The sequence below is a fragment of the Megalobrama amblycephala genome, linkage group LG1 (assembly GCF_018812025.1).
Source record: "Megalobrama amblycephala isolate DHTTF-2021 linkage group LG1, ASM1881202v1, whole genome shotgun sequence".
NCBI lineage: Eukaryota > Metazoa > Chordata > Actinopteri > Cypriniformes > Xenocyprididae > Megalobrama > Megalobrama amblycephala.
The window spans coordinates 60917723-60945073 of NC_063044.1; the positions used below are offsets into that span (position 1 = coordinate 60917723).

The 27351-nt window shown below is 36.3% G+C and overlaps 5 protein-coding genes across 8 annotated transcripts; all 5 read left to right on the forward strand.

The window, feature by feature from the left end:
- Nucleotides 1-1772: 1772 nt before the first annotated feature.
- LOC125250233 (olfactory receptor 2K2-like) lies at nt 1773-3055 on the forward strand. 2 transcript variants are annotated; one of them, XM_048162733.1, is made up of 2 exons: nt 1773-1845; nt 2032-3055. In XM_048162733.1, the coding sequence occupies exon 2, from the start codon at nt 2040-2042 to the stop codon at nt 3027-3029; it is 990 nt and encodes a 329-aa protein (XP_048018690.1). In that variant the 5' UTR covers nt 1773-1845; nt 2032-2039; the 3' UTR covers nt 3030-3055. The 2 variants fall into 2 exon arrangements, with proteins under 2 accessions (XP_048018690.1, XP_048018699.1); XM_048162742.1 differs by having other exon boundaries at nt 1812-1827.
- A 626-nt stretch (nt 3056-3681) lies between these two features.
- On the forward strand, nt 3682-5190 carry LOC125250242 (olfactory receptor 2K2-like). The gene is made up of 2 exons (XM_048162747.1): nt 3682-3912; nt 4140-5190. Exon 2 carries the CDS (start codon nt 4148-4150, stop codon nt 5135-5137), a length of 990 nt encoding a protein of 329 aa, XP_048018704.1. The 5' UTR covers nt 3682-3912; nt 4140-4147; the 3' UTR covers nt 5138-5190.
- Nucleotides 5191-8439: 3249 nt separating this feature from the next.
- LOC125250252 (olfactory receptor 52K2-like) lies at nt 8440-10302 on the forward strand. Of its 3 annotated transcripts, none has more exons than XM_048162758.1 (2): nt 8440-8653; nt 8826-10302. In XM_048162758.1, exon 2 carries the CDS (start codon nt 8873-8875, stop codon nt 9827-9829), a length of 957 nt encoding a protein of 318 aa, XP_048018715.1. In that variant the 5' UTR covers nt 8440-8653; nt 8826-8872; the 3' UTR covers nt 9830-10302. The 3 variants fall into 3 exon arrangements, with proteins under 3 accessions (XP_048018715.1, XP_048018706.1, XP_048018705.1); XM_048162749.1 differs by having other exon boundaries at nt 8843-10302; XM_048162748.1 differs by having other exon boundaries at nt 8443-8534; nt 8843-10302.
- A 6455-nt stretch (nt 10303-16757) lies between these two features.
- Nucleotides 16758-18576, forward strand: LOC125278207 (olfactory receptor 52E4-like). The gene is made up of 2 exons (XM_048207110.1): nt 16758-17117; nt 17320-18576. Exon 2 carries the CDS (start codon nt 17377-17379, stop codon nt 18322-18324), a length of 948 nt encoding a protein of 315 aa, XP_048063067.1. The 5' UTR covers nt 16758-17117; nt 17320-17376; the 3' UTR covers nt 18325-18576.
- A 4312-nt stretch (nt 18577-22888) lies between these two features.
- LOC125271593 (putative olfactory receptor 52P1) lies at nt 22889-26932 on the forward strand. The gene is made up of 2 exons (XM_048195727.1): nt 22889-22951; nt 25375-26932. The coding sequence occupies exons 1-2, from the start codon at nt 22889-22891 to the stop codon at nt 25930-25932; spliced, it is 621 nt and encodes a 206-aa protein (XP_048051684.1). The 3' UTR covers nt 25933-26932.
- The last annotated feature ends 419 nt before the right edge of the window (nt 26933-27351 follow it).

Consider the following 27351-nt stretch of genomic DNA (forward strand, 5'->3'; position numbering starts at 1 on the left):
CCTGGGAGACGTGTTGCCGATGTTCGGCCAGGTTCCGGGAGTAGATGAGGATATCATCGATGTAAACTATGACGAACTGGTGGAGGAACTTCCGGAACACCTCATTCATATAGTTGGACAGGCCATACAGCATAACCCGGTATTCACAGTGGCCAGATGGTGTAACGAAGGCAGTCTTCCACTCATCCCCCCAGCGGATATGAATGAGGTTGTATGCACTCCTCCAGGTCCAGCTTGGAGAAGATACGAGCTCCCCGCAGCTGTTCCAGAGCTGCTGGGACCAGAGCAAGGGGATAGCTGAACTTAACTGTCTGGAAGTTCAGATGACGGTAGTCAATGCACGGCCTCAAGCCTCCGTCCTTCTTGGCCATGAAGAAGAAGTTTGAAGTGGCAGGGGAAGTCGATGGATGGATGAATCACTAGTTAAGGGCTTCTTTGACATACTTCCTCTATAGCCTTTTGCTCCGGGATTGGACAATGGGTAAACTCTAACCCTTAGGTAGAGTAGCCCCAGGTAGCAGGTCGAATGGCACAGTCCCATGGCAGATGAGGTGGAAGTTGGGTAGCCAATCACTTACTGAACACAATCCTGGAACGCCCGGTATTCTGGAGGAATTTCAAACTTTTGATAAGTTTCTGGACTTTCAATGGAAGTTCAAAGAAGAGGGACATATACTTGGAATGGAAGGAGGTAGATTGGATTTTCACCGGTGGCTTCTTGATCGGAGACAGGCAGGAATGGAAACAGTTGTCACCCCATTTCAGGATTTCCCCGGTGTTCCATTGGACTTGAGGTAGATGTTGTGCTAACCAGGTGCATCCCAGGATGATGTACGGTGAGTGGGTGTATTGAAGTTGCTCTGTTCCTATATTCAGCCTTAACAGCCTTGTTCTAACCTTGATCCTTACAGTTATCCTTAAATGAACTGCAGCCATGCCCGCCTCCACAGGGTGGGCCAGGTTAGGTTTGCCCTGCACCACCACAGATGTAGGGCTCTTGACGGTTCTATGGCCCACCTTACATGAGAAAAAGCTGCTGTTGAACCTGCTATGAGTAAGACCACTGCTAGCTCGAAGTCAAGTCAAGTCACATTTATTTATATAGCACTTTTTACAATGCAGATTGTGTCAAAGCAGCATACAGTGATACCTTTTTATAAATTTTGCTGCACACCAGAAAGAAAATGGTGTCAGTATCCATTTTAAGTAAATTCAGCATTGATTCATTCTGATGTTAGAAACAATAGTTATTAATTTAGTTAATTTATCTATATCAGCACTGGAGTAAACAGTGATGTCATCACCCAGCTCAGTTCAGTTTGCATACAATGGTGTCAATGCAGGCAGAGCAAAACACTGTTGAATATCAAATGTCAAGTATCAAATGTCAAGCTTGAAAAGGGATTTAAGTGATGTGTGTCCAAAAAATTACAATATTAATTTGGTGCTACTTGTGATACTACTACTTTGTGGTGGTCTGAGTGAGAAACTACTACACAACTGTTCCTTTTCCTCCATTTACTTTTTTCCTTCTTTTTTCAGATGTCACTTTCATCTCTAGAAACATACCCTCTATGGCCTATGTTTATTGAGTGACCTCTAGCAAGTATGCTCTGTAAAGAGAAGATATTTTTAAGGTTATTCCTTTTTCCATTTCTCCAAGCACAGAATAAAATAGTCGAGATGCAGGGATGGGAATTTGCTCCCTAAAGAATTATCTGCAAAATCTGTTGACCTCATCTCCATCCAAGCAGCAAAAGGGCTTTATAAAACAACAGTCCATGTACTGAGCCCAGATATAATATTTAGCAGTGCACACAGAGCCTGGTCAGTATTAACAATAAGGTATAACAGGAATTTTTGTTGGGTATTATATTTGCAGATCCTACATGTTACACAAGACATGCAATATAGATATTTATTAAAAAAGATATATTTAGTTTAACAACTTTTTATTAATAATAATACTATAATATTTAATATGTAATTCAATGACACTGTGTTTCCATGTTTCATTATTTGCTTTTCCAGCCTGAAGGATGAACAAGTCTACTGGTTTGGATCTGGTATTTTCATCATATGAGTCACTGGGTCCACGCAAATATGTATTGACTATTTTTATTTTCTTAGTTTACTCAGTTGCAACCTTAGCAAACATATTTATAATGCTTGTTATCTACTTAGAATCAAGTCTCCATAAGCCAATGTATATATTTTTGTTTAACCTGATATGCAGCGGACTGCTTGGAAGCAGTGCTGTTTGGCCAAAAGTTCTTTCAAATCTCCTAACTGATTGGCACACTAGTTCGTATGAGGGGTGTCTTCTCCAAGTCTATTTGCTTAGTATTTATGCTGCTTGCACTTACTCTACTTTGACAGTAATGGCCTATGATAGGTATGTATCCATTTGTAAGCCATTACAGTACCATATTATCATGAACCCCAGTAAAATTAGAATGTGGCTAATGTTAAGCAACTTAGTTCCTGTTTTCTCAATAGCTGGTCAAATATATTTGACATCAAGAATTCCCTTATGCAGCCGTACTCTTAATAAGCTATTTTGTGATAATCTTTCAATCATTAACATATCATGTGGTGTGGGTAGTCTTGGCATTTTAAGCAATGTATATGGTTTAATTATAATAGTGTGTTTATCTGTGCTCCCTACATTCCTGATATTGCTGTCTTATGTTAAAATAATTTCTGTTAGTTTAAAAGTGTCAAAAAATAGTCAAAGCAAGGCACTTGGAACATGCCTTCCTCATTTGATAATCTTCATAAACTATTCCATTGCCACAGTTTTTTCTGTTATATATAACAGATTGACTGTGCTTATGTCTAGTGAGATGAATGTCTTTATATCATTCCAAGTAACACTTTTGCCACCACTTTTGCACCCAGTAATATATGGTGTTCGAACCAAAGAGATCAGAAAATGTACTGTTAAAATAACCCAGAGATTGTGTGCATCAACAAACTGTTATTATACTTCAAAACTAAAAGCACCTAAAATATTTGCAATTTCATGATCTTTGTGAAATACATTATGTGTCTGTGTGTGTGGAATTCTATGTAAAGCTATAGACAACCAAAGACATGATTAAAAGCAAATACTCATCGATAATGTTTTGTCTACTTTCAGATTTTATACAGTAGGATACAAAGTTCTGGTCCCACTAGTGGAAATACTTCTAATGTTCATTCTTTTTAAATATACTACAGTGGTTTTCATTGTAGATTATATTTTCAACATAACAATCTGAGGGAAAACTTTATTGTCACAATTAGTGTTTAGTATGTGTCCCTGACAGGAGGGGACAAAAAAAACAACTTACAATTATAGAGTCCCCTATAATTGTAAGTTTCAGTTTCCTTCACTGTTGACCTCTTTGGTTTCTTTGTTCTTTCGAACCTCTTCCAGCTTCTTGTCCTTCTCTTTGAACTTCTTTAAGTGATGTGTGTCCAAAAATTACGATATTAATTTGGTGCTACTTGTGATATTACTATTTTGTGGTGGCCTGAGTGAGAAACTACTACACAACTGTTCCTTTTCCTCCATTTACTTTTTTCCTTCTTTTTTCAGATGTCACTTTTTTTTTTTTTTTAAATATCATACATAATTTCATCTCTAGAAACATACCCTCTATGGCCTATGTTTATTGAGTGACCTCTAGCAAGTATGCTCTGTAAAGAGAAGATCTTTTTAAGGTTATTCCTTTTTCCATTTCTCCAAGCACAGAATAAAATAGTCGAGATGCAGGGATGGGAATTTGCTCCCTAAAGAAATCTCTGCAAAATCTGTTGACCTCATCTCCATCCAAGCAGCAAAAGGGCTTTATAAAACAACAGTCCATGTACTGAGCCCAGATATAATATTTAGCAGTGCACACAGAGCCTGGTCAGTACAATAAGGTATAACAGGAATTTTTGTTGGGTATTATATTTGCAGGTCCTACATGTTACACAAGGCATGCAATATATATATATATATATATATATATATATATATATATATATATATATATAAAAGATATATTTAATTTAACAACCATTTAACTTTTTATTAATAATAATACTATAATATATAATAAGTAATTCAATGACAATGTGCTTTCATGTTTCATTATTTGCTTTTCCAGCCTGAAGGATGAACAAGTCTACTGGTTTGGATCTGGTATTTTCATCATATGAGTCACTGGGTCCATGGAAATATGTATTGACTATTTTTATTTTCTTAGTTTACTCAGTTGCAACCTTAGCAAATATATTTATAATGCTTGTTATCTACTTAGAATCAAGTCTCCATAAGCCAATGTATATATTTTTGTTTAACCTGATATGCAGTGGACTGCTCGGAAGCAGTGCTGTTTGGCCAAAAGTTCTTTCAAATCTCCTAACTGATTGGCACACTAGTTCGTATGAGGGGTGTCTTCTCCAAGTCTATTTGCTTAGTATTTATGCTGTTTGCACTTACTCTACTTTGACAGTAATGGCCTATGATAGGTATGTATCAATTTGTAAGCCTTTACAGTACCATATTATCATGAATCCCAGTAAAATTAGAATGTGGCTAATGTTAAGCAACTTGGTTCCTGTTTTCTCAGTAGCTGGTCAAATATATTTGACATCAAGAATTCCCTTATGCAGCCGTACTCTTAATAAGCTATTTTGTGATAATCTTTCAATCATCAACATATCATGTGGTGTGGGTAGTCTTGGCATTTTAAGCAATGTATATGGTTTACTTATAATAGTGTGTTTATCTGTGCTCCCTACATTCCTGATAGTGCTGTCTTATGTTAAAATAATTTCTGTTAGTTTAAAAATGTCAAAAAATAGTCAAAGCAAGGCACTTGGAACATGCCTTCCTCATTTGATAATCTTCATAAACTATTCAATTGCCACAGTTTTTTCTGTTATATATAACAGATTGACTGTGCTTATGTCTAGTGAGATGAATGTCTTTATATCATTCCAAGTAACACTTTTGCCACCACTTTTGCACCCAGTAATATATGGTGTTCGAACCAAAGAGATCAGAAAATGTACTGTTAAAATAACCCAGAGATTGTGTGCATCAACAAACTGTTATTATACTTCAAAACTAAAAGGACCTAAAATATTGGCAATTTCATGATCTTTGTGAAATACATTATGTGTCTGTGTGTGTGGAATTCTATGTAAAGCTATAGACAACCAAAGACATGATTAAAAGCAAAAACTCTTGTATAATGTTTTGTCTACTTTCAGATTTTATACAGTAAAGTTCTGGTCCCACTAGTGGAAATACTTCTAATGTTCATTCTTTTTAAATATACTACAGTGATTTTCATTGTAAATTATATTTTCATCATAACAATCTGAGGGAAAAATGTATTTTCATAATTTCTTAGTGTTTAGTATGTGTCCCTGACAGGAGGGCTCAAGCTAGTATGGACGCTAAACCTTTTGAGAAAGTAACCTGTGCTTCAGTTAAAACAAGAACATCTGATCTTTGTACAGTGCAGTTCACATGCTGGATAACACTTTTTTTTTCAGGTTTAAAGTTTGAGGTGAAAACCTAATGTGTTCAAAAAATGTCATTGTGGTCTTAGACATTTGGACCCACTGCAAGCTCATTTAATTTTATCCACAAAAAAAGTTAGGTTTAGCATCTAAATGTGTTCTCATCTGCACATCTATATCAGATGTATAGGTTGTTGCCTGAAAGCTGGTTAATTCGTAGCTTTACCTGTTTATTTTGTGCTGACACTTTCTGTATTTCAATGTATTTCAGAAAGTCAAAAATATGTTTTGTCATTACAGTTTTTTACAATCGCTTGGACACATTTGTCAATACTTGGGTCACTTTTTCAAAACTCTTCACACAGTGAGCACAACAGAAATCTGTGTGGGCTAAACTGTGGATCATTTATCGTTGCTTTGGCACAATGCATTCAATGACTACATCTTTCAAATTACATGGTTTATGTAACAAACTGTAGTGAATTATTCTTGTTTTGTTAAGAAAATTTACAAAAGAAAACATTTTTTTTTATTTAATTTTTTTTTTATGATTGACAAAGTGTGTTCGGGTGAAAATCTTTGCTAGTGTTCTGGAGGAATGAGTTGATTTGAGACATGTTTGAAGTGTTTTGGTGATTTAGTGCATTTTGAATGTGAAATTAACTGCTGTGCCAAAGTGAAATTTGCTTAGGAGAACTGTGTGAAGAGTTTTGGAAAAAGTGACCTAAGTACTGAGAAATGTGTCCTAGCGATTGTGTAAAATAAATAAATAAAAAATAAATAAATAAATAAGTAAATAAATGATCAGTAATACACAAATGACAATATAATTACACAGAGTAATTATAGAGTAAAACAGAACAATGAATACTACGATGCACAATTATTTCTAATTTGTTGCACAGTCATGTAAAAATCCCCCATATTTCAATAATCTTTCCAAACAAATGTCTTAATTTAGTGGTGATTTGTCACCATCTAGTGTTATCTTTGGCTTGGGTTGTTGTTCTTTTGTTCCATCACTTTTAAATTAGACCTTTATTTCTTTCTTTAGTAAGTGTGTTCTTAATTTAGGATTTAAGGCTTTTTACTGTAGATAAAGCTTTAAAATTTAGCAGCCTAACCTCTGCTTTTAGTTCTTACTGACAGCCCATAATAAAACAATTAAAAATATCTCTCTAATATTACTTGTTTAAAGCTTAATCACTGGCATATTTGAGATTCATTTAATGTTTTGTTTTGTTTAACATAGCAAATACATTTGCTCTGACAGAAGGTGAGATAATATACTTATTTAGATATAAAAACTCCCATATAGATATGCAGGCCTGAGATTCATTTGTCTTGTTTTAGTAAATGCAATAGCATCATCTTGTCCACATGGTGGACCACTTGTATAAGGAATACTAGCCTACAGCAATTACTGAAAGCAATACTACTGTGTACCTGAGCTAAGAAAAACAATGCTTTGTGTGTTTTCAACTTTAGATTATAAAGTTTAAAGGTGAGCTCACACAATATTAAAAATACAATGCCGTCCCCAAAAAAATGTAACTAATAAAAGTCAAAAATATAGTGTAGGGTGTATGTTTTAGTTATAACTTTGCTGTTTAAAAATCTGATGTCATTTTGACCTTTTAATAGAAATGTTTCATTATGACACATACTAACACAATTCAATGTGTGTGTGTGTGTGTGTGTGTGTTCTTGTACATATGGTTTATGAGGACACAAATGTATAATGACATGGGTATCACAACGTAAACATGTTTATGAGGACACTTCCTGTGTCCTAGTAAACCAAATGGCTTAAAAAAAACATACTTTTTTTTAATTAGAAAATGTAGACAGTTTTCTGTCTTGTACAGTATAAAAACCATTATGTCTATGGAGAGTCCCGATAAACCACATATACATGTGTGTGTGTGGTTGTATAGACCTTGCAATTCAAGTCACTTTGATTACTTCATGACGCTCACAAACAGTGAGAATAAACTGCTTGCTTAGTTTAATAATAAGCACAGAGTTATTGAGAGTTACTTTTGTTACTTTTTCACATGGACTCCTATTAACCATGGTTCTGTTGTGATTATCAACGTTTTACAGAGGGGAACTGGTCCCCCAACTGAGCCTGGTTTCTTCCAAGGTTTTTTTTTTTGTCCAGTTCTGTCACCTGATGGAGTTTGGGTTCCTTTCCACTGTCGCCTTTGGCTGTCTTTAGTTGGGGTTTTAACAGACACTTAATATTCAGTAATATTATCAATATCAGAACAAAAATTGGGCTGGGTGATGACACTATTATCTTCTTCAGAGCTGCTTTATAGCTGAATCAATTTTGTTTAATAACTGATGCCTTTTGCAGTTCAACTTGTTTCATAATTGATAACTGAATCAACACTGAACTGACTTGAGCTGAATAAATGACACTGTTGTCTTTTTAGAGCTGCTTTAAATCTTCATCCGAATTTAAATTTCACAATTCAAAACATTTTGGTCTGTTAGAGAATGCTTTTTGCTATCAATTTAAGTATATGCTTTCAGAACTGTTTAACTCACTCTGAAAACATTGTGCTGTTCCATGTGAACATTGATAAGTTAACCAGTTCTGTCAATACTTCCTGGAAAATGACAATCCTACGTCAGAAGCTGACAGAAGTCTGTCTAATTCAGTGAATATCTTATAGGTTACAAGTTTGTCAGGCTACTATCCACATTAGACTCAAACACTTTTTTTTCTCCTTAAATATCTTTTAAGATGTGCATTGCATTTGTGATTGTTTTGACCGTTGATCACAAAAAGTCTAGAACTTGGAAAATAATTTGACAACAACTGTAGTACAATGATAAGGCAAAATGAGAATAGCTCTGTGGGAGTAGCACACAAACTCCTGGGAATGCAACAGTGTATTTAGAGGCCATGATATGTGTCAAACTTTCAATTTACTCTAAAAGTAAGAAAAGACATCTAATCTGAAAATATATAAAAGGTTTATATTCAGCAATTTAATGAGGGGAGCACACTGATGAATGTAGGTTGAGTTAATATATCATATTTACTCAGCTATATGTGAATTTTATGCTTGCCATATGATGCGCCATTCATTGAACTTTATCACAGTATAACAATCCAAAAACCATCACAATTAAGGTAAAAGGTTTTTTTTTTTTTTTTTTTTTTTTTTGTTAGAAACAATGATTTTGCTTCCACTACAGAGATATTTGTTGGCACAGTAGAACTTACATGACTATGCTGTATATTGATATTGTAAGAAGTGAAACTTGATCAATTACTGTATAAATTCTCTTCTTTGTTTCATTAGCTTCATTTTTTTAACAGGACACTGTGTGTGCAGAAGTGTTTCACAGCATGAAGGACCTTCCTGCACAAAATATCTCATTCACTGAGTTCAGATTAAATGGTTTCTACAGCCTAGGAGAATGGAGGCCTTTTTTATTTATCCCCTTCTTCCTGATGTTTTTATTAGCAATTACAGCAAATTCTATTCTAATATACTTAATCAAAACTCAAAAGTCTCTGCATTCTCCTATGTATGTACTAATAGGTGTTATGGCAGTGTTAGACTTGATCATGCCTATATTTTTTGTACCTAATATGCTTCTTAGCTTTTTATTCAGCTGGAGTGAGATATCTCTGACAGGTTGTTTGATACAAATGTTTGGTATTCATTTTGTTGGAGCATTTCAAATTACTTTGCTTTTTTGGATGGCACTGGATCGTTACTTTGCAATTTGCAAACCTCTTCATTATCACAAATACATGGAAATCCCTAACTTTCTAAAGTTTGTTTTTGCACCTGTGATCAGAAATGGATTCCTGATAGTCACTATGGTCTCTCTGGCTGGGAAACTGTCATTTTGTGTAACAAATGTTATCGATCACTGTTTTTGTGAGCACATGGCATTGGTTCAGTTAGCATGTGGAGATATATCTGTTAATAATATTGTAGGGCTTATGTCTGCTTTCCTTATAGCAACTATGGATTGTATTCTAATCACTATCTCTTATGTTGTAATGTTTATCTCTGTGTTGAAATCTGGAAAAGCTCACATGAAGGCCTTGCACACCTGCATTACTCACCTAATTGTCTTATCAGTTAGTTTGATATCTGCCTTGACTGCATTTTTGTCATACAGAATAAGGAATAATATTTCTTCCAACATCCGTATATTTACAAGTATCCTATACTTATTTTTTCCAAGTTGCCTACACCCACTAATCTATGGATGGAGAACAAAAGAAATAAGGCAAACATTTCTTAAATTTATAAACAATGCACAGGTATTCCCTTTTAAAAAAATTTAATGGCTTTTACAAATGAATAGATACTACAACATGATAATACAGCAATACATTACTATTGTTCTGATGGAAGACAGCTGTATGATATATTGTAGGAAAAAATGCATATTAAACATAAAGAAAACAAGAGCTGCGTATAATTAACATTCCATTTAAAAAAAAAAAAAAAATCAAACTAGTAGCTAGGCATTCATTGTATCTGTGATGCACATAAGTGTATGGTCACATTTTGTGGCACAGTCAGCATTTTGATTTACATTTAACGGAATAGCACAGAATTGCTCCACTGACTAATGTTCTTAAATATCACTACTGCCCTATAGGATCTGTAAACACTGTAAAACAAAAGTGGCTACAGCATTTAATACATGTGTTATGAGCAAAATATGGAGTAAGCTCTCAACACTGTAATACTTTGACTGTGGAAACAACTCAGTAGATACGAGTTAATAAATATTTTCAATATTTTTAGTAAATGTGTGTTGCATTAGTTTTTGCATCATCTTATGTTGATCACTATTCAGGTATAGGTGATGAAAATCCATTTTGAGAGAAATTAGAGAAGGAAAAACACTTTCTTTTTTATTTATTTACACAAGAAACACTGTGGTTTAAATACACAAGGGGTAATTGGCAAACAAGACACACCTGGGAACAATCAAAAAACTAATCAAGAAACAAGAAAAAATTCAAAGGACTATAAAACATGGCACAGAACAGGAAATAACATAAGTCCACACAAGACTAGGGGAACACAGGCTGAGATCATGACAGTAGTACTTCAATGTTAACACTGAATCAATACTAGCTGGCGTATCATTTATAATTTAAATGGTTTAACAGTATTGGGTTATGGTTATGGTTACACTTGAATGTTTGCCGTACAATGACGCAAGTCACTGCTTAACCGCCATAGTGCGATGCATTGTTGAAACTTCAGAAATTAAGCTAGTCATGACTGTTTCCAAATACTGGTCAGACCATTGTCTTTTGAACCACATTAGTTCAACAATATAAGACTGTCCTTCATGAAGTCACATGCTGGTGATGGAGTAATAACTGCTAATTAATTGATTAGAGATTGCAACTAATGTATTTAATATTATTATAAATTATTTACATAACAGAAATCCATTACTTTTTTAATCATGTTAACATGCAGTGCTTGGTGTATACTCTCATATACTGTATATGCAATTCATTTAATCAGCAGTTTTCTCTGCAATTAAATTTTTCTGACATGCTGCAATGATCTGAGGACTACTTCACTGTTTTTGTTCTTTGTCATTTTGCTTTATTTGATGTTTGATTCATTGTAGACTCCCTCATAAGTCATTCTCCAGGTTTCCCTTACGCATTTATGCACATGTGTAAAACAGCGCTATATATGGGATGAAAATGGGATGAAACTATTATTTCCAAAAGCATGATCTATTTAAGTCCACATGTCATTTTTACAAGAAATGTCTTGGTTACTATTTTAACATCCATTCTTTGATGGAGGGAACAAGACATTGTGTCGAAACTGACAATAGAGGTCACATATGGACTTACCTAGTGGGAAGTACTACATAGGGGAAAAAGCCAATGTGGTGGGCTCTACCAGACAAGGGAGAGGTTACCGGCCATAGTGACTAAGGATGGAGTGAGGCATTATCCAGGGGAATACACAGGTGTATTCTACACCAATCTTGGTGTCTGTCACTTGACAGCATGTGTTTCAGCATCTTGAATGGGAGCGTGTACAAGGGCTGATTCAAAACGTGCAGATCTAAGTTTGGTCGCAACCCACTGCCTTTCTTGGGTATGATGAAGTAAGAGCTGTGGAACCCTTTCATCATCTTGGCTGGAGGGACAGGGTCTATTCGGTCCTTTGCTAAAAGGACTGCAATCTCCACCCGAAGGACAGCAAAATCTTCCCCTCTTACTGAGGTGAAAAGAACCCTGTTGTACCTGGGTGGATGCCTGGTGAACTGAATCTTGTAGCTGAGCCGAATCATTCTGATGAGCCAGTGTGACGGGTTGGAGAGCGCTAGCCACACATCCAAATGCCACAACAGAGGCAGCAAAGAAATGACCTCCTCTGTACCCAGGGTGGATGGCTCGCAGCGAGGCAGAGCAGGTCCCGCCACGCCTGGAGGCTTCGCGTTCCTTAGGAACCTTGGCAAACGATATACCAATGCACCCACCTTGCTCTGTAGGCCCATAGTAGAGGGGGTTTCAATGTGCAAATGTTTGATGCATGGTTATTGTGATGACGAGGGCAATAAGCATTGTGTGTTTGAGAATGACCCAGGTGAAGAGGAAACTGCTCTTTTGCCATGAAAGAGCCACCAGCCTTGCGACATCTGACTTTAAAAGAAAAGTAAAACTAAAAAGAAAAGTCTATTCCTATCCCTCTGCCAGGAGTGAGGCTTGTCCCCAGTCCTGGGGTGGGCACGTCAGCAGCCTCTCCTCCTTCCCTGGGTCATCCATATCAGGGCCGCTTCAAAGCCTTGTGTTGGTTTTTAAAGGGGTCATGAACTGCGTTGTTTTATAATGTTTCCTGGGGTGCACTTATAATGTTAGTATACTTTTTACATCATAATTTATAAATAAAAGGCATTTTTCCTACCCTGATTTTAGCCTTCTTGTTTCAACGCTCTGTTTTAAGGGGCGTGTCTGCTGTGAGACTTCAGTGTAAACGCCCACTGCTGTGATTGGCTGACTTCTTTCCATTTGAAATTGTGCCAGCCACAGTGAATTTATAAAGCGGGAATAAAAGCCTACAGGCTTATTCACAATGGCAGAGCTCGTACCAGGGATCGTAAATGCAATGGGCTTATGATCAGAGAAGGAAGCATTTTCAATATATACATCATATACAGCGGTACCATATAACATAATAAGATCAAGGGTATGACCAAGGACATGTGTTGGAGTCCAAGACATTACAAAACTCAGCAACCAAGGGACGTCCAGGGCTGCAGACATGTACATTAAAATCACCCAACAACAATAACATACAATCATACAACGGAACAACAGAAGTTAAAAATTCAGAAAAGTCACTTATAAAAGCACTGTCCAAGTTAGGTGGCCTATAGATGAGAGTACAGAACAGCGCAGCGGGATGCAAGGCATATTTGGATGACATAGTCATTCACTCTGCAACATGGGATGAGCACATCAATCAGTTAAAACGGGTCTTCTATAGGATGACTGAGGCAAACTCAACAGTTAATCTGGCTAAATGTGACTTGTGCTAATGCAACAGTAGTCTATCTGGGCAAAATTGTGGGTGGCTGCCCCACTCACTGACCTGCTGAGTCCAAAAACTGTATTTAAGTGGTCAGCAGAATGCCAGCATGCCTTTGAATCCCTTAAAACTCTCATGATGCATGCACCTGTCCTAGCTGCCCCAGTGTATGATCGTGCTTTTAAACTAGCTATTGATGCTAGTGATGCAGGAGCAGGCACTGTTATGTTGCAGGATGGGCCCAATGGCATCAAGCATCCTGTGTGCTACTTTTCTAAAAAGTTTCAAAAACATTAGAAGTCATACTCAACAATTGAAAAAGAGGCACTCGCTTTAATCTTGGCCCTTAATAATTTTGAGGTTAATATTGGCTCCTCTTCACGTCCAGTTATTGTTTATACAGATCACAATCCTCTTATTTTTATTCATCAAATGCGCAATTCTAATCAGCGTTTAATGAGATGGGCTGTGTTTGTCCAAGCATTTAACTTGGAGATAAAACATGTAGCCAAACATGTAGCCGGTAAGAATAATGTTTTGGCAGATGCGTTGTCGCGCGCTGTTACATGGTGAATGGTTGCCTCTTTTTTTTTTGGCTCACCATTCACCATCCGGGGGTGGGGGTGTTTCACGCATTTTGCAAATGCACCGGCCCAGAGTCCTCCATGGTTTGAATTAATATTGTTTTATTTTGTCTTTTCTAGTTTCCTATTGGCTGAGCTGGGGAAGCGAGGCTATAAAGTGAAAGGAGGTGGACTTTCGGGTCTCTCTGCCAGCCACAGCCTTCTACACAGCCATATTGTCTTGTCTTTTTTTTTTTCACCGTAGTTTGTCATTTTTGTTTGGAGCGGGGTGTGTCCCAGCTTGAATTTATTAGTTGAGTTATTTTTTTCCCATTTTGTTGCTGGGCTCCCTGTGTCTTATTTCTTGTTCCTTTTGTGAGCAATTTGTGTTGAAATAATCATTTAATCATTTATTTGTAACACTTTAGCTGTTGTCCATCTATTATGTTATGTGTCTCTTCTGACTCCTAGACATTTAAATCAGGGACTATAACAGCTGGCCTCTCTGAACTTTCTGCTGGGAGCCCCATTAATTCTAGCCTACAGCCTGGTCTAACTATCAGGTCGAGTTTGATTCTCCCCTCATCTGAGGGTTGTCTTTGCTCCCTAAGTCTGGTCAGATGGTTGAAGGCCTCTAATCAGGCCTCCCAGTTAGATCAGCCCTCAGGCTGGGAGCACTCCCCTCACTAGGGTCTCTTTAGAGTGCACAGTGCTATGAAAAATAAGCATTCTGTAGATCATAGGATCGAGCAGAATGACTCCCCTTGGTTGCAAGGGTTGAAAAGCACTATGCTGAGTCCTGCTCTCCAGGATGCCCATCTCTATGATCCAGTCTAAGTTAGTTTACTGCCATTTTGCAGACCCTCTTTCTGGATGTCTCTTCAAGAGGCAATTGTAATCTAGAGACTCTGTTTCTAAGAAACAGACAGGTTGCTGGCCAGACTAGGTTATTAGTAAAGTAAGAAAGTGGAAAGTGGCATTCGGGGTCGACTATGTTCCCCTGAGAAGTGACTGGCTGGGGTTCCCTCGGGCTCCCTAGCCACATTCCCTTAAAGGGACCCCTTCTATATGAAGCTGTTGGTCCCAAGCCTTTGAGCGGCCTTGGCAGGCCTTCATGTTTGGAGGCCTCTTTGAAGCTTGTAGCTTGGGATATGACTGTAGGGAGTGCTGTCACTGACAGGCCAGTTGTGACCCGTAGAGAGGGTAGTTCAGGCATTTCAGTTGAAACTGCCATCCTTTAGCATGCACTCCCCTCAGCAAGGTGGCGTGGGTATATCATTCCCCATAGCATTCAATGCAGTGCGAGTTCCCTTTCGAACGGGAACGTCTCAGGTTACGCATGTAACCATGGTTCCCTGATAACAGGGAACGAGACACTGTGTTTCCCTGCCATGCCTCGGGGCCGCCTGCTGAACAGTCCCTGCAGACGATGAGTGGATGACATGTTCTCTAGGGGCTCCTTATATACTTTCGGGTTGCACCTTGGTGACATCATGGGCTGTCATGATTGTCGTGATTTGATAAGCGTTTCAGACACCGGTTCACGTGGAGGCATTCCACATAGCAATCAATGCAGTGTCCCGTTCCGCGTTCTCAGGGAATCATGGTTACGTGCGTAACATAAGACACTCTCCACCGACTGCACTGATCAAAAGGCTCGTTTGAGATGCACCTCACCTCACCCAAAATGTAGGCAAGAGTAGATGGCTGCAGTGAGGGGAGGAGTAAAAAAAGTGCAGGCAAGTCGGACAATCCTCTCTTCTCGTAGTGGATCAGAAACCTACAAGATCAAAGGTGGATATCGTGGGATTCACACTCATGTGCTGTATTGTTGATATACTAGATGTAATTTAAGTTCTGTTGCTTTTACATAAAAATAAATGTAATGAACAAGACACAAAGTACTTACTTTATTCCTTTCGAAAGATGTGTTTATCAATAATTTTTACTTTAATACAGACGTTTTTATATATATTTTTTTTAGAAATATGACAACAATCACATAACCCATAGAGAGATTGCACTGTAAGAGAATTTGGTAATATTCACACATAATTTTCACATGAAAAATATGATATCATAGTTTTAAAATTAAACATATTAAAAGAGAACAATATATCACGGCTGTTTAAACCAATGAGCATTAAGCTGTGTCGTCAGCAAGTCGTTTCCCATCATGCTTTTGATCAGCGCGGTCGGTGGAGAGCAACTGCTCCTGACTGCAGAATCTGATGCAGTTGCAAGAGTTTTTGACACAAGTCAGCATGACATCAGAGCAAGGCGTTCCACACTCGGACACATTTCCAACCGGCACGCATCTCGCGGTGATCACCGGTGATCGGTTTTGCACAGATTTTGCTCATCTCAAAAACACGATGGGAAATGACTTGCTGATGACACAGCTTAATGCTCATTGGTTTAACCACTTTATTTTGGCTTTTTTACAGAATTAGGCATTCCTGAATTTAAAAGAGAGCCCTACCCACATACATATGAGTAAATTGCTAAACATTTTATAAGCCATTACTTTTAAGTATGCCACTTAGATGTGAAATAATTTTAAAAAAGCCTTCAGGGTGTTGGTGGTTAAACACGGTTTCAGTGTTACTTTTAACACTCTGTATTGTGCATTATATAAACACTGAGCAGTGTTAATTTAACACTAGGGATTTTGCTGTGTAAATTATATAGACTTGAGGGAACTCAACTAAAATGGCTGGAGTAATGGAATTACAAATGATCAACTTCATTAGGTTAGGTACAGAAGTTCATAAAGTTGATAGGGCCCTGGGAAAATGCATCCTGACCTTATAAAAAGTTTATTTAAGGATGTTTTATTAACAAAGTTCAGGAGGAGCGTGTTCAGATAATTAACCTAATTAACACAGGAGCGTATTCAGTTAATCAACTCAATCTGTTCGCCAAATTTCCAAGCTCAGAGCCCTCCCCCCGGGCAGCGCGCAAATACGCCTAACCTTTACTCTGTCTAATTATATGCAAGTGTGAACTCGTGAAATGTGTTTTAATAGACAGTTGAACTGGGAAACATATGACTCTTTTGTGCCATATAAAGCTGGGCACATAGATACGCTCCTCTACAATAGACCACAGCACAATTTCATTCCTTATCTTTTTTTTTTTTCCTGCTATACTCAGAAAACACTTTCCTCTGAATCACAGAAACTGAAACCCCATGATACAGTGACGGTGAGATCTATTCTTCAATGGGAGTGTAACACAGAGACTCATGGGAACACAACAGTGTTTTTAGAGACCATGATATGTGTCAAGCTTTCATTTCAGTCTAACAAGTAAAACATATAACACATCTGAAAAAGTAATAAATTGTATCTATTTAGCAATGTAATGGGAAGAGCTCAGATTAATGACTATGTATAGATTTAATATCATATCAGGTTTACTGCAGTTATATATGAATTTCATGGTGGTCATACAGTGAATTATTCACTGTACTTCTGACTTGCTGAAGGTACAGCTGTTTTTTTTTTTTTGTTTTTTTTCTTAATTTTATTGGCATTAGCAGTGCAGAAGCAATGGATTAGCTTCACACTACAGAGATGATATTTGCTGGAACAGTAAAACATATGACAATGCTGTATATTGATGTTTTAAAAAGTGAAACTTCTATATAACTACTATATAATCAACTACTATATAATTTCTCTTCTCAGTTTCATCAGCTTCATTTGTTTGAACAGAACACTGTGTGTGCACAAGAGTTTTTCAGCATGAAGGACCTACCTGCACAAAATATCTCATTCACTGAGTTCAAATTAATCGGTTTCTACAGCCTAGGAGAATGGAGGCCTTTTTTATTTATCCCTTTCTTTTTGATGCTTTTATTGGCAATCACAGCAAATATTACTCTCATATATTTAATCAAATCTCAAAAGTCTCTGCATTCTCCTATGTATGTACTAATAGGTGTTATGGCAGTGTTAGACTTGATCATGCCTATATTTTTTGTACCTAATATGCTTCTTAGCTTTTTATTTAACTGGAGTGGGATATCTCTGACTGGTTGTTTGATACAAATGTTTGGCCTTCATTTTATTGGGACATTTCAATCTACTTTGCTTTTTTGGATGGCACTGGATCGTTACTTTGCAATATGCAAACCTCTTCATTATCATAAATACATGGAAATCCCTAACTTTCTAAAGTATGTTGTTGTGCCAGTAATGAGAAATGGACTCATGATAGTCACTATGGTCTCTCTGGCTGGAAGACTGTCATTTTGTGTGACAAATGTCATCGATCACTCTTTTTGTGAGCACATGGCGCTGGTTCAGTTAGCATGTGGAGATATATCTGTTAATAATATTGTAGGCCTTTTGTGTGCCTTTCTTATAACTACTACTGATTTTATTCTTATTACTGCCTCTTATGTTGTGATTTTCTATTCTGTGTTTAGATCTGGTGAGACTCATTTAAAGGCCATTAATACCTGCATTACTCATATTATAATTATGACACTTAGTTTGATTTCTGCTTTGATTGCATTTTTGTCATACAGAATAAGGAATAACATTTCTTCTAGCAACCGTATATTTATAAGCATCCTATACTTATTGTTCCCAAGTTGTCTACATCCACTAATCTATGGATGGAGAACAAAAGAAATAAGACAAACATTTCTGAAGTTTATAAATAATGCAAAAGTGTTTCCTTTATAAAACAGAGTGGCTTTTACAAACGAATTGATAATACAACATGATAATACATAGAACACATACCTTTTATACAATGAACTGTTGTTTCAGAGAAAAAAGAGTGCAGTTAATGTCTTTACAAAATGCCTCAGTCCCACTTTATATTACGTGGCCTTAACAACTATGTACTTGAATAAAAAAAATAAGTGCAATGTATTTATTGTGTTCATATTGTATTACAAATCCCTTTTGCTGCTATTGAGGTGGGATACAGGTAAGGTCAGGGACAGGTTTGGTGGTATGGGTAGGTTTAAGGGTGGGTTAAGGTGTAAGTGATGGGTCAACAGTGTAATTATAAATGTAATTACAGAGTTTAATTAGAGATGTAATTACATGCAGGTATTTTTTTTTACACAATAAGTGCATTGTATCAAATGATTAATTTAAAAGTATGTACATAGTAGTTAAGGCCACCTAGTATAAAATGGGGTCAACAAATCTAAAATATCTAATAGCGATGGGAACCTATACACAAATGCAAATGATGTGTAATTTGTACATTATACATCAGCTAGTAAAGTACAGCATATCATCAACATTCCAAAAAAACAAAAAAAAAACAATCAAACACAAAGCATGTTTTGTATCTGTGTATAGTCACATTTTGCGGTACAGTAAGCCTTTGAATTTAATGGAATAGCACATGGAAAATTATTATATTCCCTCAATTAGGTCGCCTGAATTTTTTTATTTATTTTATTTTTTATTTTTATTGTTTTGCATGCTCTATGGGCTCTGTAAACAACACAAAACCAACTTGGCTATTTGATACATGTGTTATGATCAAAATATGGTCATTTCCTCAACACTTTAAGACTTTATGACTGTGGTAACAATTCAATAGTTTAGAGGTGTTAATAAGTTACAATATTTATAATAAATATAATATAATAAATGTGTCATATATTTTAAATTTTTCCAATAGTGTGGATCACTATTCAAGTAAGGAAAGTCACACATGAAAACAAATGAATCGGTAGTGAGTCTATTTTCATCATGGTATGCATGAATAAATAATTAAATACATAAATTTGATGAAGATATGTTGTTTTGTTGTGAAATCTATCACATAATGCTAACCTGTCCATAATGTAAATCACTGGGAGACCACAGATGGTTGTCATTCACTGTATTGAAATTTTCAGAAATGGTAAGGGATAATCTAAACTGTTATAAAATAATTAGATAGTACATCTCAAATCAGACATCTCATCTTTTTGTGCATGCAATGATTTTATCTCATATTACAGTTTGGACTCAAACAAATGACTCTGTAATAAAAAAAAAAAAATCAAATTAAAGCTACAAGAAGCGTTGAAAGGGCCCTTGCACCTGGGGCCACCACCACCCGGTGGCCTTTGGAAAACAGTAAACAGTGGGCGACATGCATTTAAGTCAATAAATATAGGAGTGTCACATTTTATCCAGTGAAGAAGATTTTCTTTTGAAATTACCTTCAAGTTTATTAAAGGAAATTGAAACTTCTTAGAGAGCAAACACAATGTAACAGCGTGTATTAACACAAACAATACCAGACAAAGAACTGACAGAGACTGACGGTTTAAATGGAGTGGAGCTGAACGTGAGTGATGACAGGTGTGGATGATTGAGGAGTGTGTGCAAGTGGGAGCCAGGAGAGATCATGGGAAATGTAGTGTAAAGATGACAAATAAGAACATGACAATGAAACTGAATTCAATAGAAATATAAACAACAAACATGGTGAATACAAACTCTAAACCTGAACAAAATAAACCAAACGTGACAAGGTTTGACAAGGAGAAATATGGCAAAGTTATTTTGATGTGCCACACATCCTGCTGCCAGCAGGTGGCACTTTGACTGTAACTGAATATTGCCATGTTTATGTCTTCAGGCCAGGACTATTATCAAATATGTGAGGTTTGGAGCAGATCGGACATTGTATGCCTGAGTTACAACAACTTCCTGTTTTGTGGCATTAATTGCATACATTAGCATTTAGCCAAGTGTTGCATGATTTAACGTGTTGCTAGCATGTTTGGTACTTCATAGCATATTTAGGGTCCAAGCACCAATGATGTGAGGACCCTATTGGAATTGCTCTGTTTAAAATTAATATTATTAGGGCCCAAGCACCAGGCCCAAGCATCGATGGTGTGAGGACCCTATTGTAATAGCTCAGTCAATTATTCTTCTTCTCCAAAATGAATCACATTTTTGAGGGCCTAAACATGCTTTAAAACTCATGAAACTTTGCACACGCATCAGAAGTGGTGAAAATGTATGTCTGATATGGGTTTATTTATTATTATTATTTTTATTATCTGTGTCTTGTCTTGTCACTGTCACTCTGTTGCACTGAGGAGCTTCTGTCACTAAAACATATTCCTAGTATGTGTAAACATATCTGGCAATAAAGGTCTTTCTGATTCTGAATTTGCTGTTGGGCTTTTAGAACATCTACAGTTACTGCATTACAGGTGGGAATGGGAGAAATGCCTTTGGTAAATAGGTGGCAACAATTGAAAATGCTTTACTAGATATCAGTAAAAGGACACAAGTTACCAATACACAATAGTTACCCTGTTAAAGATGTTCAAAAGAACTGCTGGGAATATGAATATTCACAATTAGCAAGTTTCGGATGGGATGCTATTAACGAGGCACAAAGAATGGGAATTTTTGAGTATGAAATTAGTCAGACAGTGGCAATATCAGCTATACCTCCATGGTTATTCCCAGTGCCAGTGGTCGACCTAAACTTGCTGGAAGAAATAAATGACCTTCAGAGAAAGATTCCTAAAGATTTGTTGGTGAAACAATATATAGATTAATAGTATCAGTTTTGTACTTAAATATATACTGATGGCTCAGAAGATCCTGAATCTGGGCTTACAGCTGCTGAAGTAGTAATTCCACAGCTGGACTTTAAAATAGGTAAAAGAACATCTAATTTATTATCTGTTTACTCATCAGAATTGATTGCTATTCAGTTGGCCCTTCAATGAGTGGAAGAAGTACATTTGACTCAAGTTGTGATTTGTTCTGATTCTTTAACAAGCCTTGCGAGTCTAAAAAAACGGGAAGATCTGACTCAAGACAGGATATTCTTGTAGAAACTCTTCAGACCCTGTTCAGAATACATCACTGGCAGATGAGTTGGCTTTAAAGTATTCAAGAATAAATATTAATGTCACCCTGGGGAAAGTTGAAATGAAGAGCTTAGTTAAAAAGATAGTTAAGAATAGATGGCAAGAGTTGTGAACACAGGAAGGAAAGGGAAGACACTTATTTGAAATAAAGAAGTAGGAAATGTTAGAAAATTTTGTGGCAAAAGACATGACACAATAATTTCTTGACTTCGTATTGAACACACAGCTTTAAGTCAATCACTTTTTAAAATTGGTATACAACATACAGGATTGTGCAACAAATGTGGAATTCCAGAAACAGTCAAACATGTTTTTTGTTTTTTTTAATGTGCTGGTTTTAATGAAGAAAGATCTCAATCATATAAGGATAAGGTTGTAGGAATAAAAAGATTAACATTAATGAACTTGCTGAACAATAATTCAAAAGTGATTAAAATTTTTGTTTATTTATTTTTTCCCCCCTTTTCTTTCCCTTGTACACTCCACCCCAACAGGTGGCAGAAATGCACCAAAGCTGGTTTGCCAACCGCCATTAAATACATAAGAAGAAGAAGAATTGTAGCATGTTTTCATGGCTGCGTCCAAAAACCTAGGTAGCTGTCTTGCTGCCTCGCTGTCTTATAAGAGAAAGACTTGTATGGCAGCGTTTGTGCATGAAGGCACCTCACAAAATTGATTTCGGACAGACTTCTGAGGCATCGTAACGGTTTAATGATCTACAGCAATATAGTGTGAGCTTTGGTGAGAACTAAACAAATATTTAATTATTACAGTGGTAATTTCTCGATAGAAATTATATCAAAATTGAAATATGTTGGTCAAAATCGTACATTTATACACAAACTGAGCAGCAAACGCAACTTTCAGACGCCATCTTTATTTTTCTAGCTCAACTGTCACAGAATGGAAAGCACAGGATTGTGGGATATCAAAGGCAGCTAAGGATACATCTATGCTTCCTTCAAAAATCGATCTGAGGAAGGTGTCTCATGAGACGGAGTGAAGCTAACATTGGATTCGGACGTGCCTTGATGCCTTCCTACCTTGAAATGTGTTCTCAGAAGGCAGCATTTTCGAGTTTTCGGACGCAGCCCATGTGTCCCAGCGCACTGCAGTGGAATGAAGGGTAATGAAAAAGTGGACAAGGTGGCAAAGAAGGCATTGAAGAAGGAAATGCAAATAAGAATCAGTAAAGCAGAAGTGAAGTGCATAATCTGGGAAAAAAATTAAACAAAAGTGGCAAGAAATGTGGGATAAAGAGGGGAAAGGGAGACATCTACTGTATACCATATTCAAAAGAGTATCAAAGTAAATAAGGTAGGAAGTGGAAACAGGAAAGAGGAAATTGTATTGTTTTAAGGCTGGGACATTGTGCTCTAAATAAAACATTAAAAATGGTAGGGAAACATCAGACGGGTCTGTGTGAGGTGTGTCAGGAAGAGGAATCAGTGGAGCATGTAATTCTACATTGTAGAAAATAGCAGACACGGATAGAGATAATGGAAAATAATCTGAAGGAGTTAGGGGTGCAGAAACTCTAAAAACAACCCTAATTATGAGTGAAAGACAACAGGTGAGGGTTTTTTTTAAAGGCAAACTGGGCTTTATTATAGGATATGATGGTAAGGAAGGTGTTTTGTACTCATTTGGACTGATTATTCTTGTGATATTCATTGATGATTGTTCTGGAATGAAGACTTGATTCTTAATATGGACATTAACCATTGTGTGCTCCTTCATCTTTGTGATATCTTTGTATCCTGTACCTCTATAAGAAGGGTGTTGGTCTCATGTTTTTTTTTTTTTTAATTATTATTATTTATATTGCAAGGGGTTAAATACTTTAAAATACAGTTGTTGGATGAAATTTTGTGACTCTAGTTTTATTATAGCCAAAAGTAACTCTGCCATGATCACTATTGCTCAGATCATACTGAAAAAGCCTACTCTTCAAACAGTTTTTGAAAGATTGCAAAATATGCCAGTTGAAGTATATTTATGAGATGTGTTTGTCATAATTAAATCAAGCAAAGTAGATTTATTTTGTACTTTGAGGTTTGGCCTTGTTGGTGCATTGAGTTGGACAAAATCCTGAAAACCTGAAAGCCAATCCCAAATTAAATAACCCATAAGGATAAATTCAGAATCATTAAAAGCCATGTAGAATATCCTTAAAGGATGCTTTCAAATATATTTGAGGCAGATGGTCATCAATTGTAGATTTCTTAAAGGTGCCCAAGAATGCTTTTTCACAAGATGTAATATAAGTCTAAGGTGTCCCCTGAATGTGTCTGTGAAGTTTCAGCTCAAAATACCCCATAGATTTTTTTAAATAAATTTTTTTAACTGCCTATTTTGGGGCATCTTTAACTATGCACTGATTTTTTCAGCGCGCTGCCCCTTTAAGTCGCGTGCTCCCTGCCACACGAGCTCTCGATTATATTAAAGCACATTTACAAAGTTCACACAGCTAATATAACCCTAAAATGGATCTTTACAAGATGTTCGTCATGCATGCTGTATGCATGCTTCGAATTATGTGAGTAAAGTATTTATTTTGATGTTTATATTTGATTCTCTATGAGTTTGAGGCTGTGCTCTGTGGCTAACGGCTAATGCTACACTGTTGGAGAGATTTATAAAGAATGAAGTTGTGTTTATGAATTATACAGACTGCAAGTGTTTAAAATTGAAAATAGCGACGGCTCTTGTCTCTGTGAATACAGTAAGAAACGATGGTAACTTTAACCACATTTAACAGTACATTAGCAACATGCTAACGAAAAATTTAGAAAGACAATTTACAAATATCACTAAAAATATCATGCTATCATGGATCATGTCAGTTATTATTGCTCCATCTGCCATTTTTCGCTGTTGTTCTTGCTTACCTAGTTTGTTGATTCACCTGTGCAGATCCAGACGTTACTGGCTGGCTTCCCCTGATGGGGAAGGTAAACAGGCCCAGGACTGGGCTGAACTTTTCCAGACATCAATAGAAATATGATCATACATCACAATTTTGACTTGACAAAACATGATTTATCAGAGCTATAAATCCATAGCGCCTTGTTCAGACACAGTTCGAGTTCCCATTCGTAAGGGAATGTCTCAGGTTACAAATGTAACTGATTTTCCCTGAAAAGAGGAATTAAACACTGCATCTCATTGCCATACTACTGGGATCTCGCCACATCTCCTTCAGATGAAGAAGTGTATGACATGGTCCTCAGGCGCTCTTTTATACTTATGGTCACACTGGTGACATCATAGACTGTCGCCGGTCAATGCAATTGTTGCATTTAGACACATGCTTTAGACACCGGTCACTCTGAGGCGGTCCCCATAGCGTCTTGTTCCTCTTCTCAGGGAATCTACGTTACATTAGTAACGCGAGACGTTTTGGTCATATTTACCAAATGTGCTGCTGTATACAGTTTCTTGTTAAGTAATCCTATCAGTATTTCTTGGAAAATTACAACAGTGACAATAAGTCATTAAATGCATGTCTTAGGTTACATGCTTTCTTTTATAAGGTATGCATTGTATCTGTGATGAATTTTGATTGTTGGTCATAAAAATACTAGAGCTTAGAAAACAAGTACCATTACAAACTGCAGTTCTATAATACAGCACTCTGTTCCTCTATGGGAGCAGCACACAGACTCATGGGAAAGTGACACTGTGTATTTAGAGACCATGATATGTGTATAGCTTTCATTAGACTCTAACAAGTAAGACAAGACATCTTATCTGGAAAAAAAGTTTCTATTCATCAAAGTAATTGGATAATCATTGAATTTTCCTGGTTGGTGAATGTATTTGCATTTAATTTTCATTTAAATGGCATTAGCAGTATGATTTTTGCTTCGCACTGCAGAGAAAAAAAAAATACATGGAAATCACTAACTTTCTAAAATTTGTTTTTGCACCAGCAATCAGAAATGGACTCCTGATAGTCACTATGGTCTTTCTGGCTGGGAAATTGTCATTTTGTGTGACACATGTGATTGATCACTGTTTTTGTGAGCACATGGCATTGGTTCAGTTAGCATGTGGTGATATATCAATTAATAATATTGTAGGACTTTTGTCTGCTTTCCTTATAGTAGCAGCAGATTTTGTTCTTGTTACTGTTTCTTATGTTGTGATTTTTACCTCTGTGTTGAAATCAGGTAAAGCTCACGTGAAGGCCTTAAACACCTGCATTACTCACTTAATTATCCTGTCAATTAGTTTGATATCTGCTTTGATTGCATTTTTGTCATACAGAATAAAAAATAACATTTCTTCCAATAATCGTATATTTATAAGTATCATATACTCATTTTTTCCTAGTTGTTTTAACCCAATAATCTACGGATGGAGAACAAAAGAACTAAGACAAACATTTCTGAAATTTATAAGCAATTCAAAGGTCTTTGCTTTAAAAAAATGAATGGATCATGTTTGAAAATGTTCTTAATAAAAAAGAGCCATTGTTTGAGGGATTAAAGATGTATGATACTGTATCTTATAGAAAAATGCATAGTATATTTAGAGATTTAAAAAAAATGCAATTAATGTATTTATAGATACATCAAAATAATTAAAATAATTAAAATAACTATACACAGATGCAAAAATATGAGTGTAATTTGTACCCTGACATTAGTAAAGTACTGGTTGTTTTGTTTGTTTGCTTGCATTTATATTATCACCTAATTCACTAATATCTGTCAGGCAATTTTCTGAGTAATATTCCATTGAAATCACTTATTGCACCTTTAATGATTAAACAAAACTTGATATTGCATTGCAGATGAAAAGCATGTCTACTGTTGTCTGTTGCTTATTTTTTTATGGAATGGTGTACTGTAATATCAACTTCACAGGCTCTGTAAACCCCGCTGACAGTTTCCTTCGTTTTTAAAATGTGTCCCCTTCATTTCAGAGGCATGAGACTCTGTGACTTTTCCTAAATAATCTATCTAAACATGCACAAAAAAATCTGGGCTTGATTGTTGATTGTTCTAAAGGTGTGTAAAAAAAAAAAAAAAAAAAAAAAAAAAAAAAAAAATCACCATTAAAGTCCCTCAGGGTCAGATTGACCCCACATTGAAAATGAATGGGGAAATTAAAAAATTTACATTTTTTTTCATTTTATTTGTCAAATAAATAAATAAATAAATAAGAAAATTTGGTCTGGTCCTAGCCAAAATCTGGTCCTAGCCATAAACACAAAGTGGAACAAACTTTCTATCTCATACACACACACACACACACACACATACACAAACACACACATGTGTGTGACTGCAACAGAGAGCATTTTTATAGAAATTGGCAAACAACAAAACTGGTCTAAATCTGAACATTTTTAAATGTAAATAAAGGTCCAGTCATTGACCATAAACACAAGGTGGAACGAACGCTCTATCTCATACACGCACACACATACACACACATAAACACAAACACACACACACACACACACACACACACACACACACACATACACGCCTATATTACTAACAGGGGACTATCACTTTACACTCGCCAAGACGGGACCAGTGTTTCTGGTCATTTTGAAGAAACAAAAATGACATACACAATTTTATTTTAAGGTCTTTTTTCATAATATAACTTCAAATAAGCATTTATTTATTTATTTTTTTTAAATATGCCAAGAGGGGACCTGCAACCTCTGACCGATGTCTACCTATCCAAGAGGGGACCTCCATAGCCTGCAATGGAGCTGTGTGTGTGAACAGTGAACTGGCAGTGAAGTCATTATGTAACTTTATATAATTATGTAATGTTCACACAGGCATAAGGGATCACAGTAGGCATAAACATACACAATATACAAATAAAA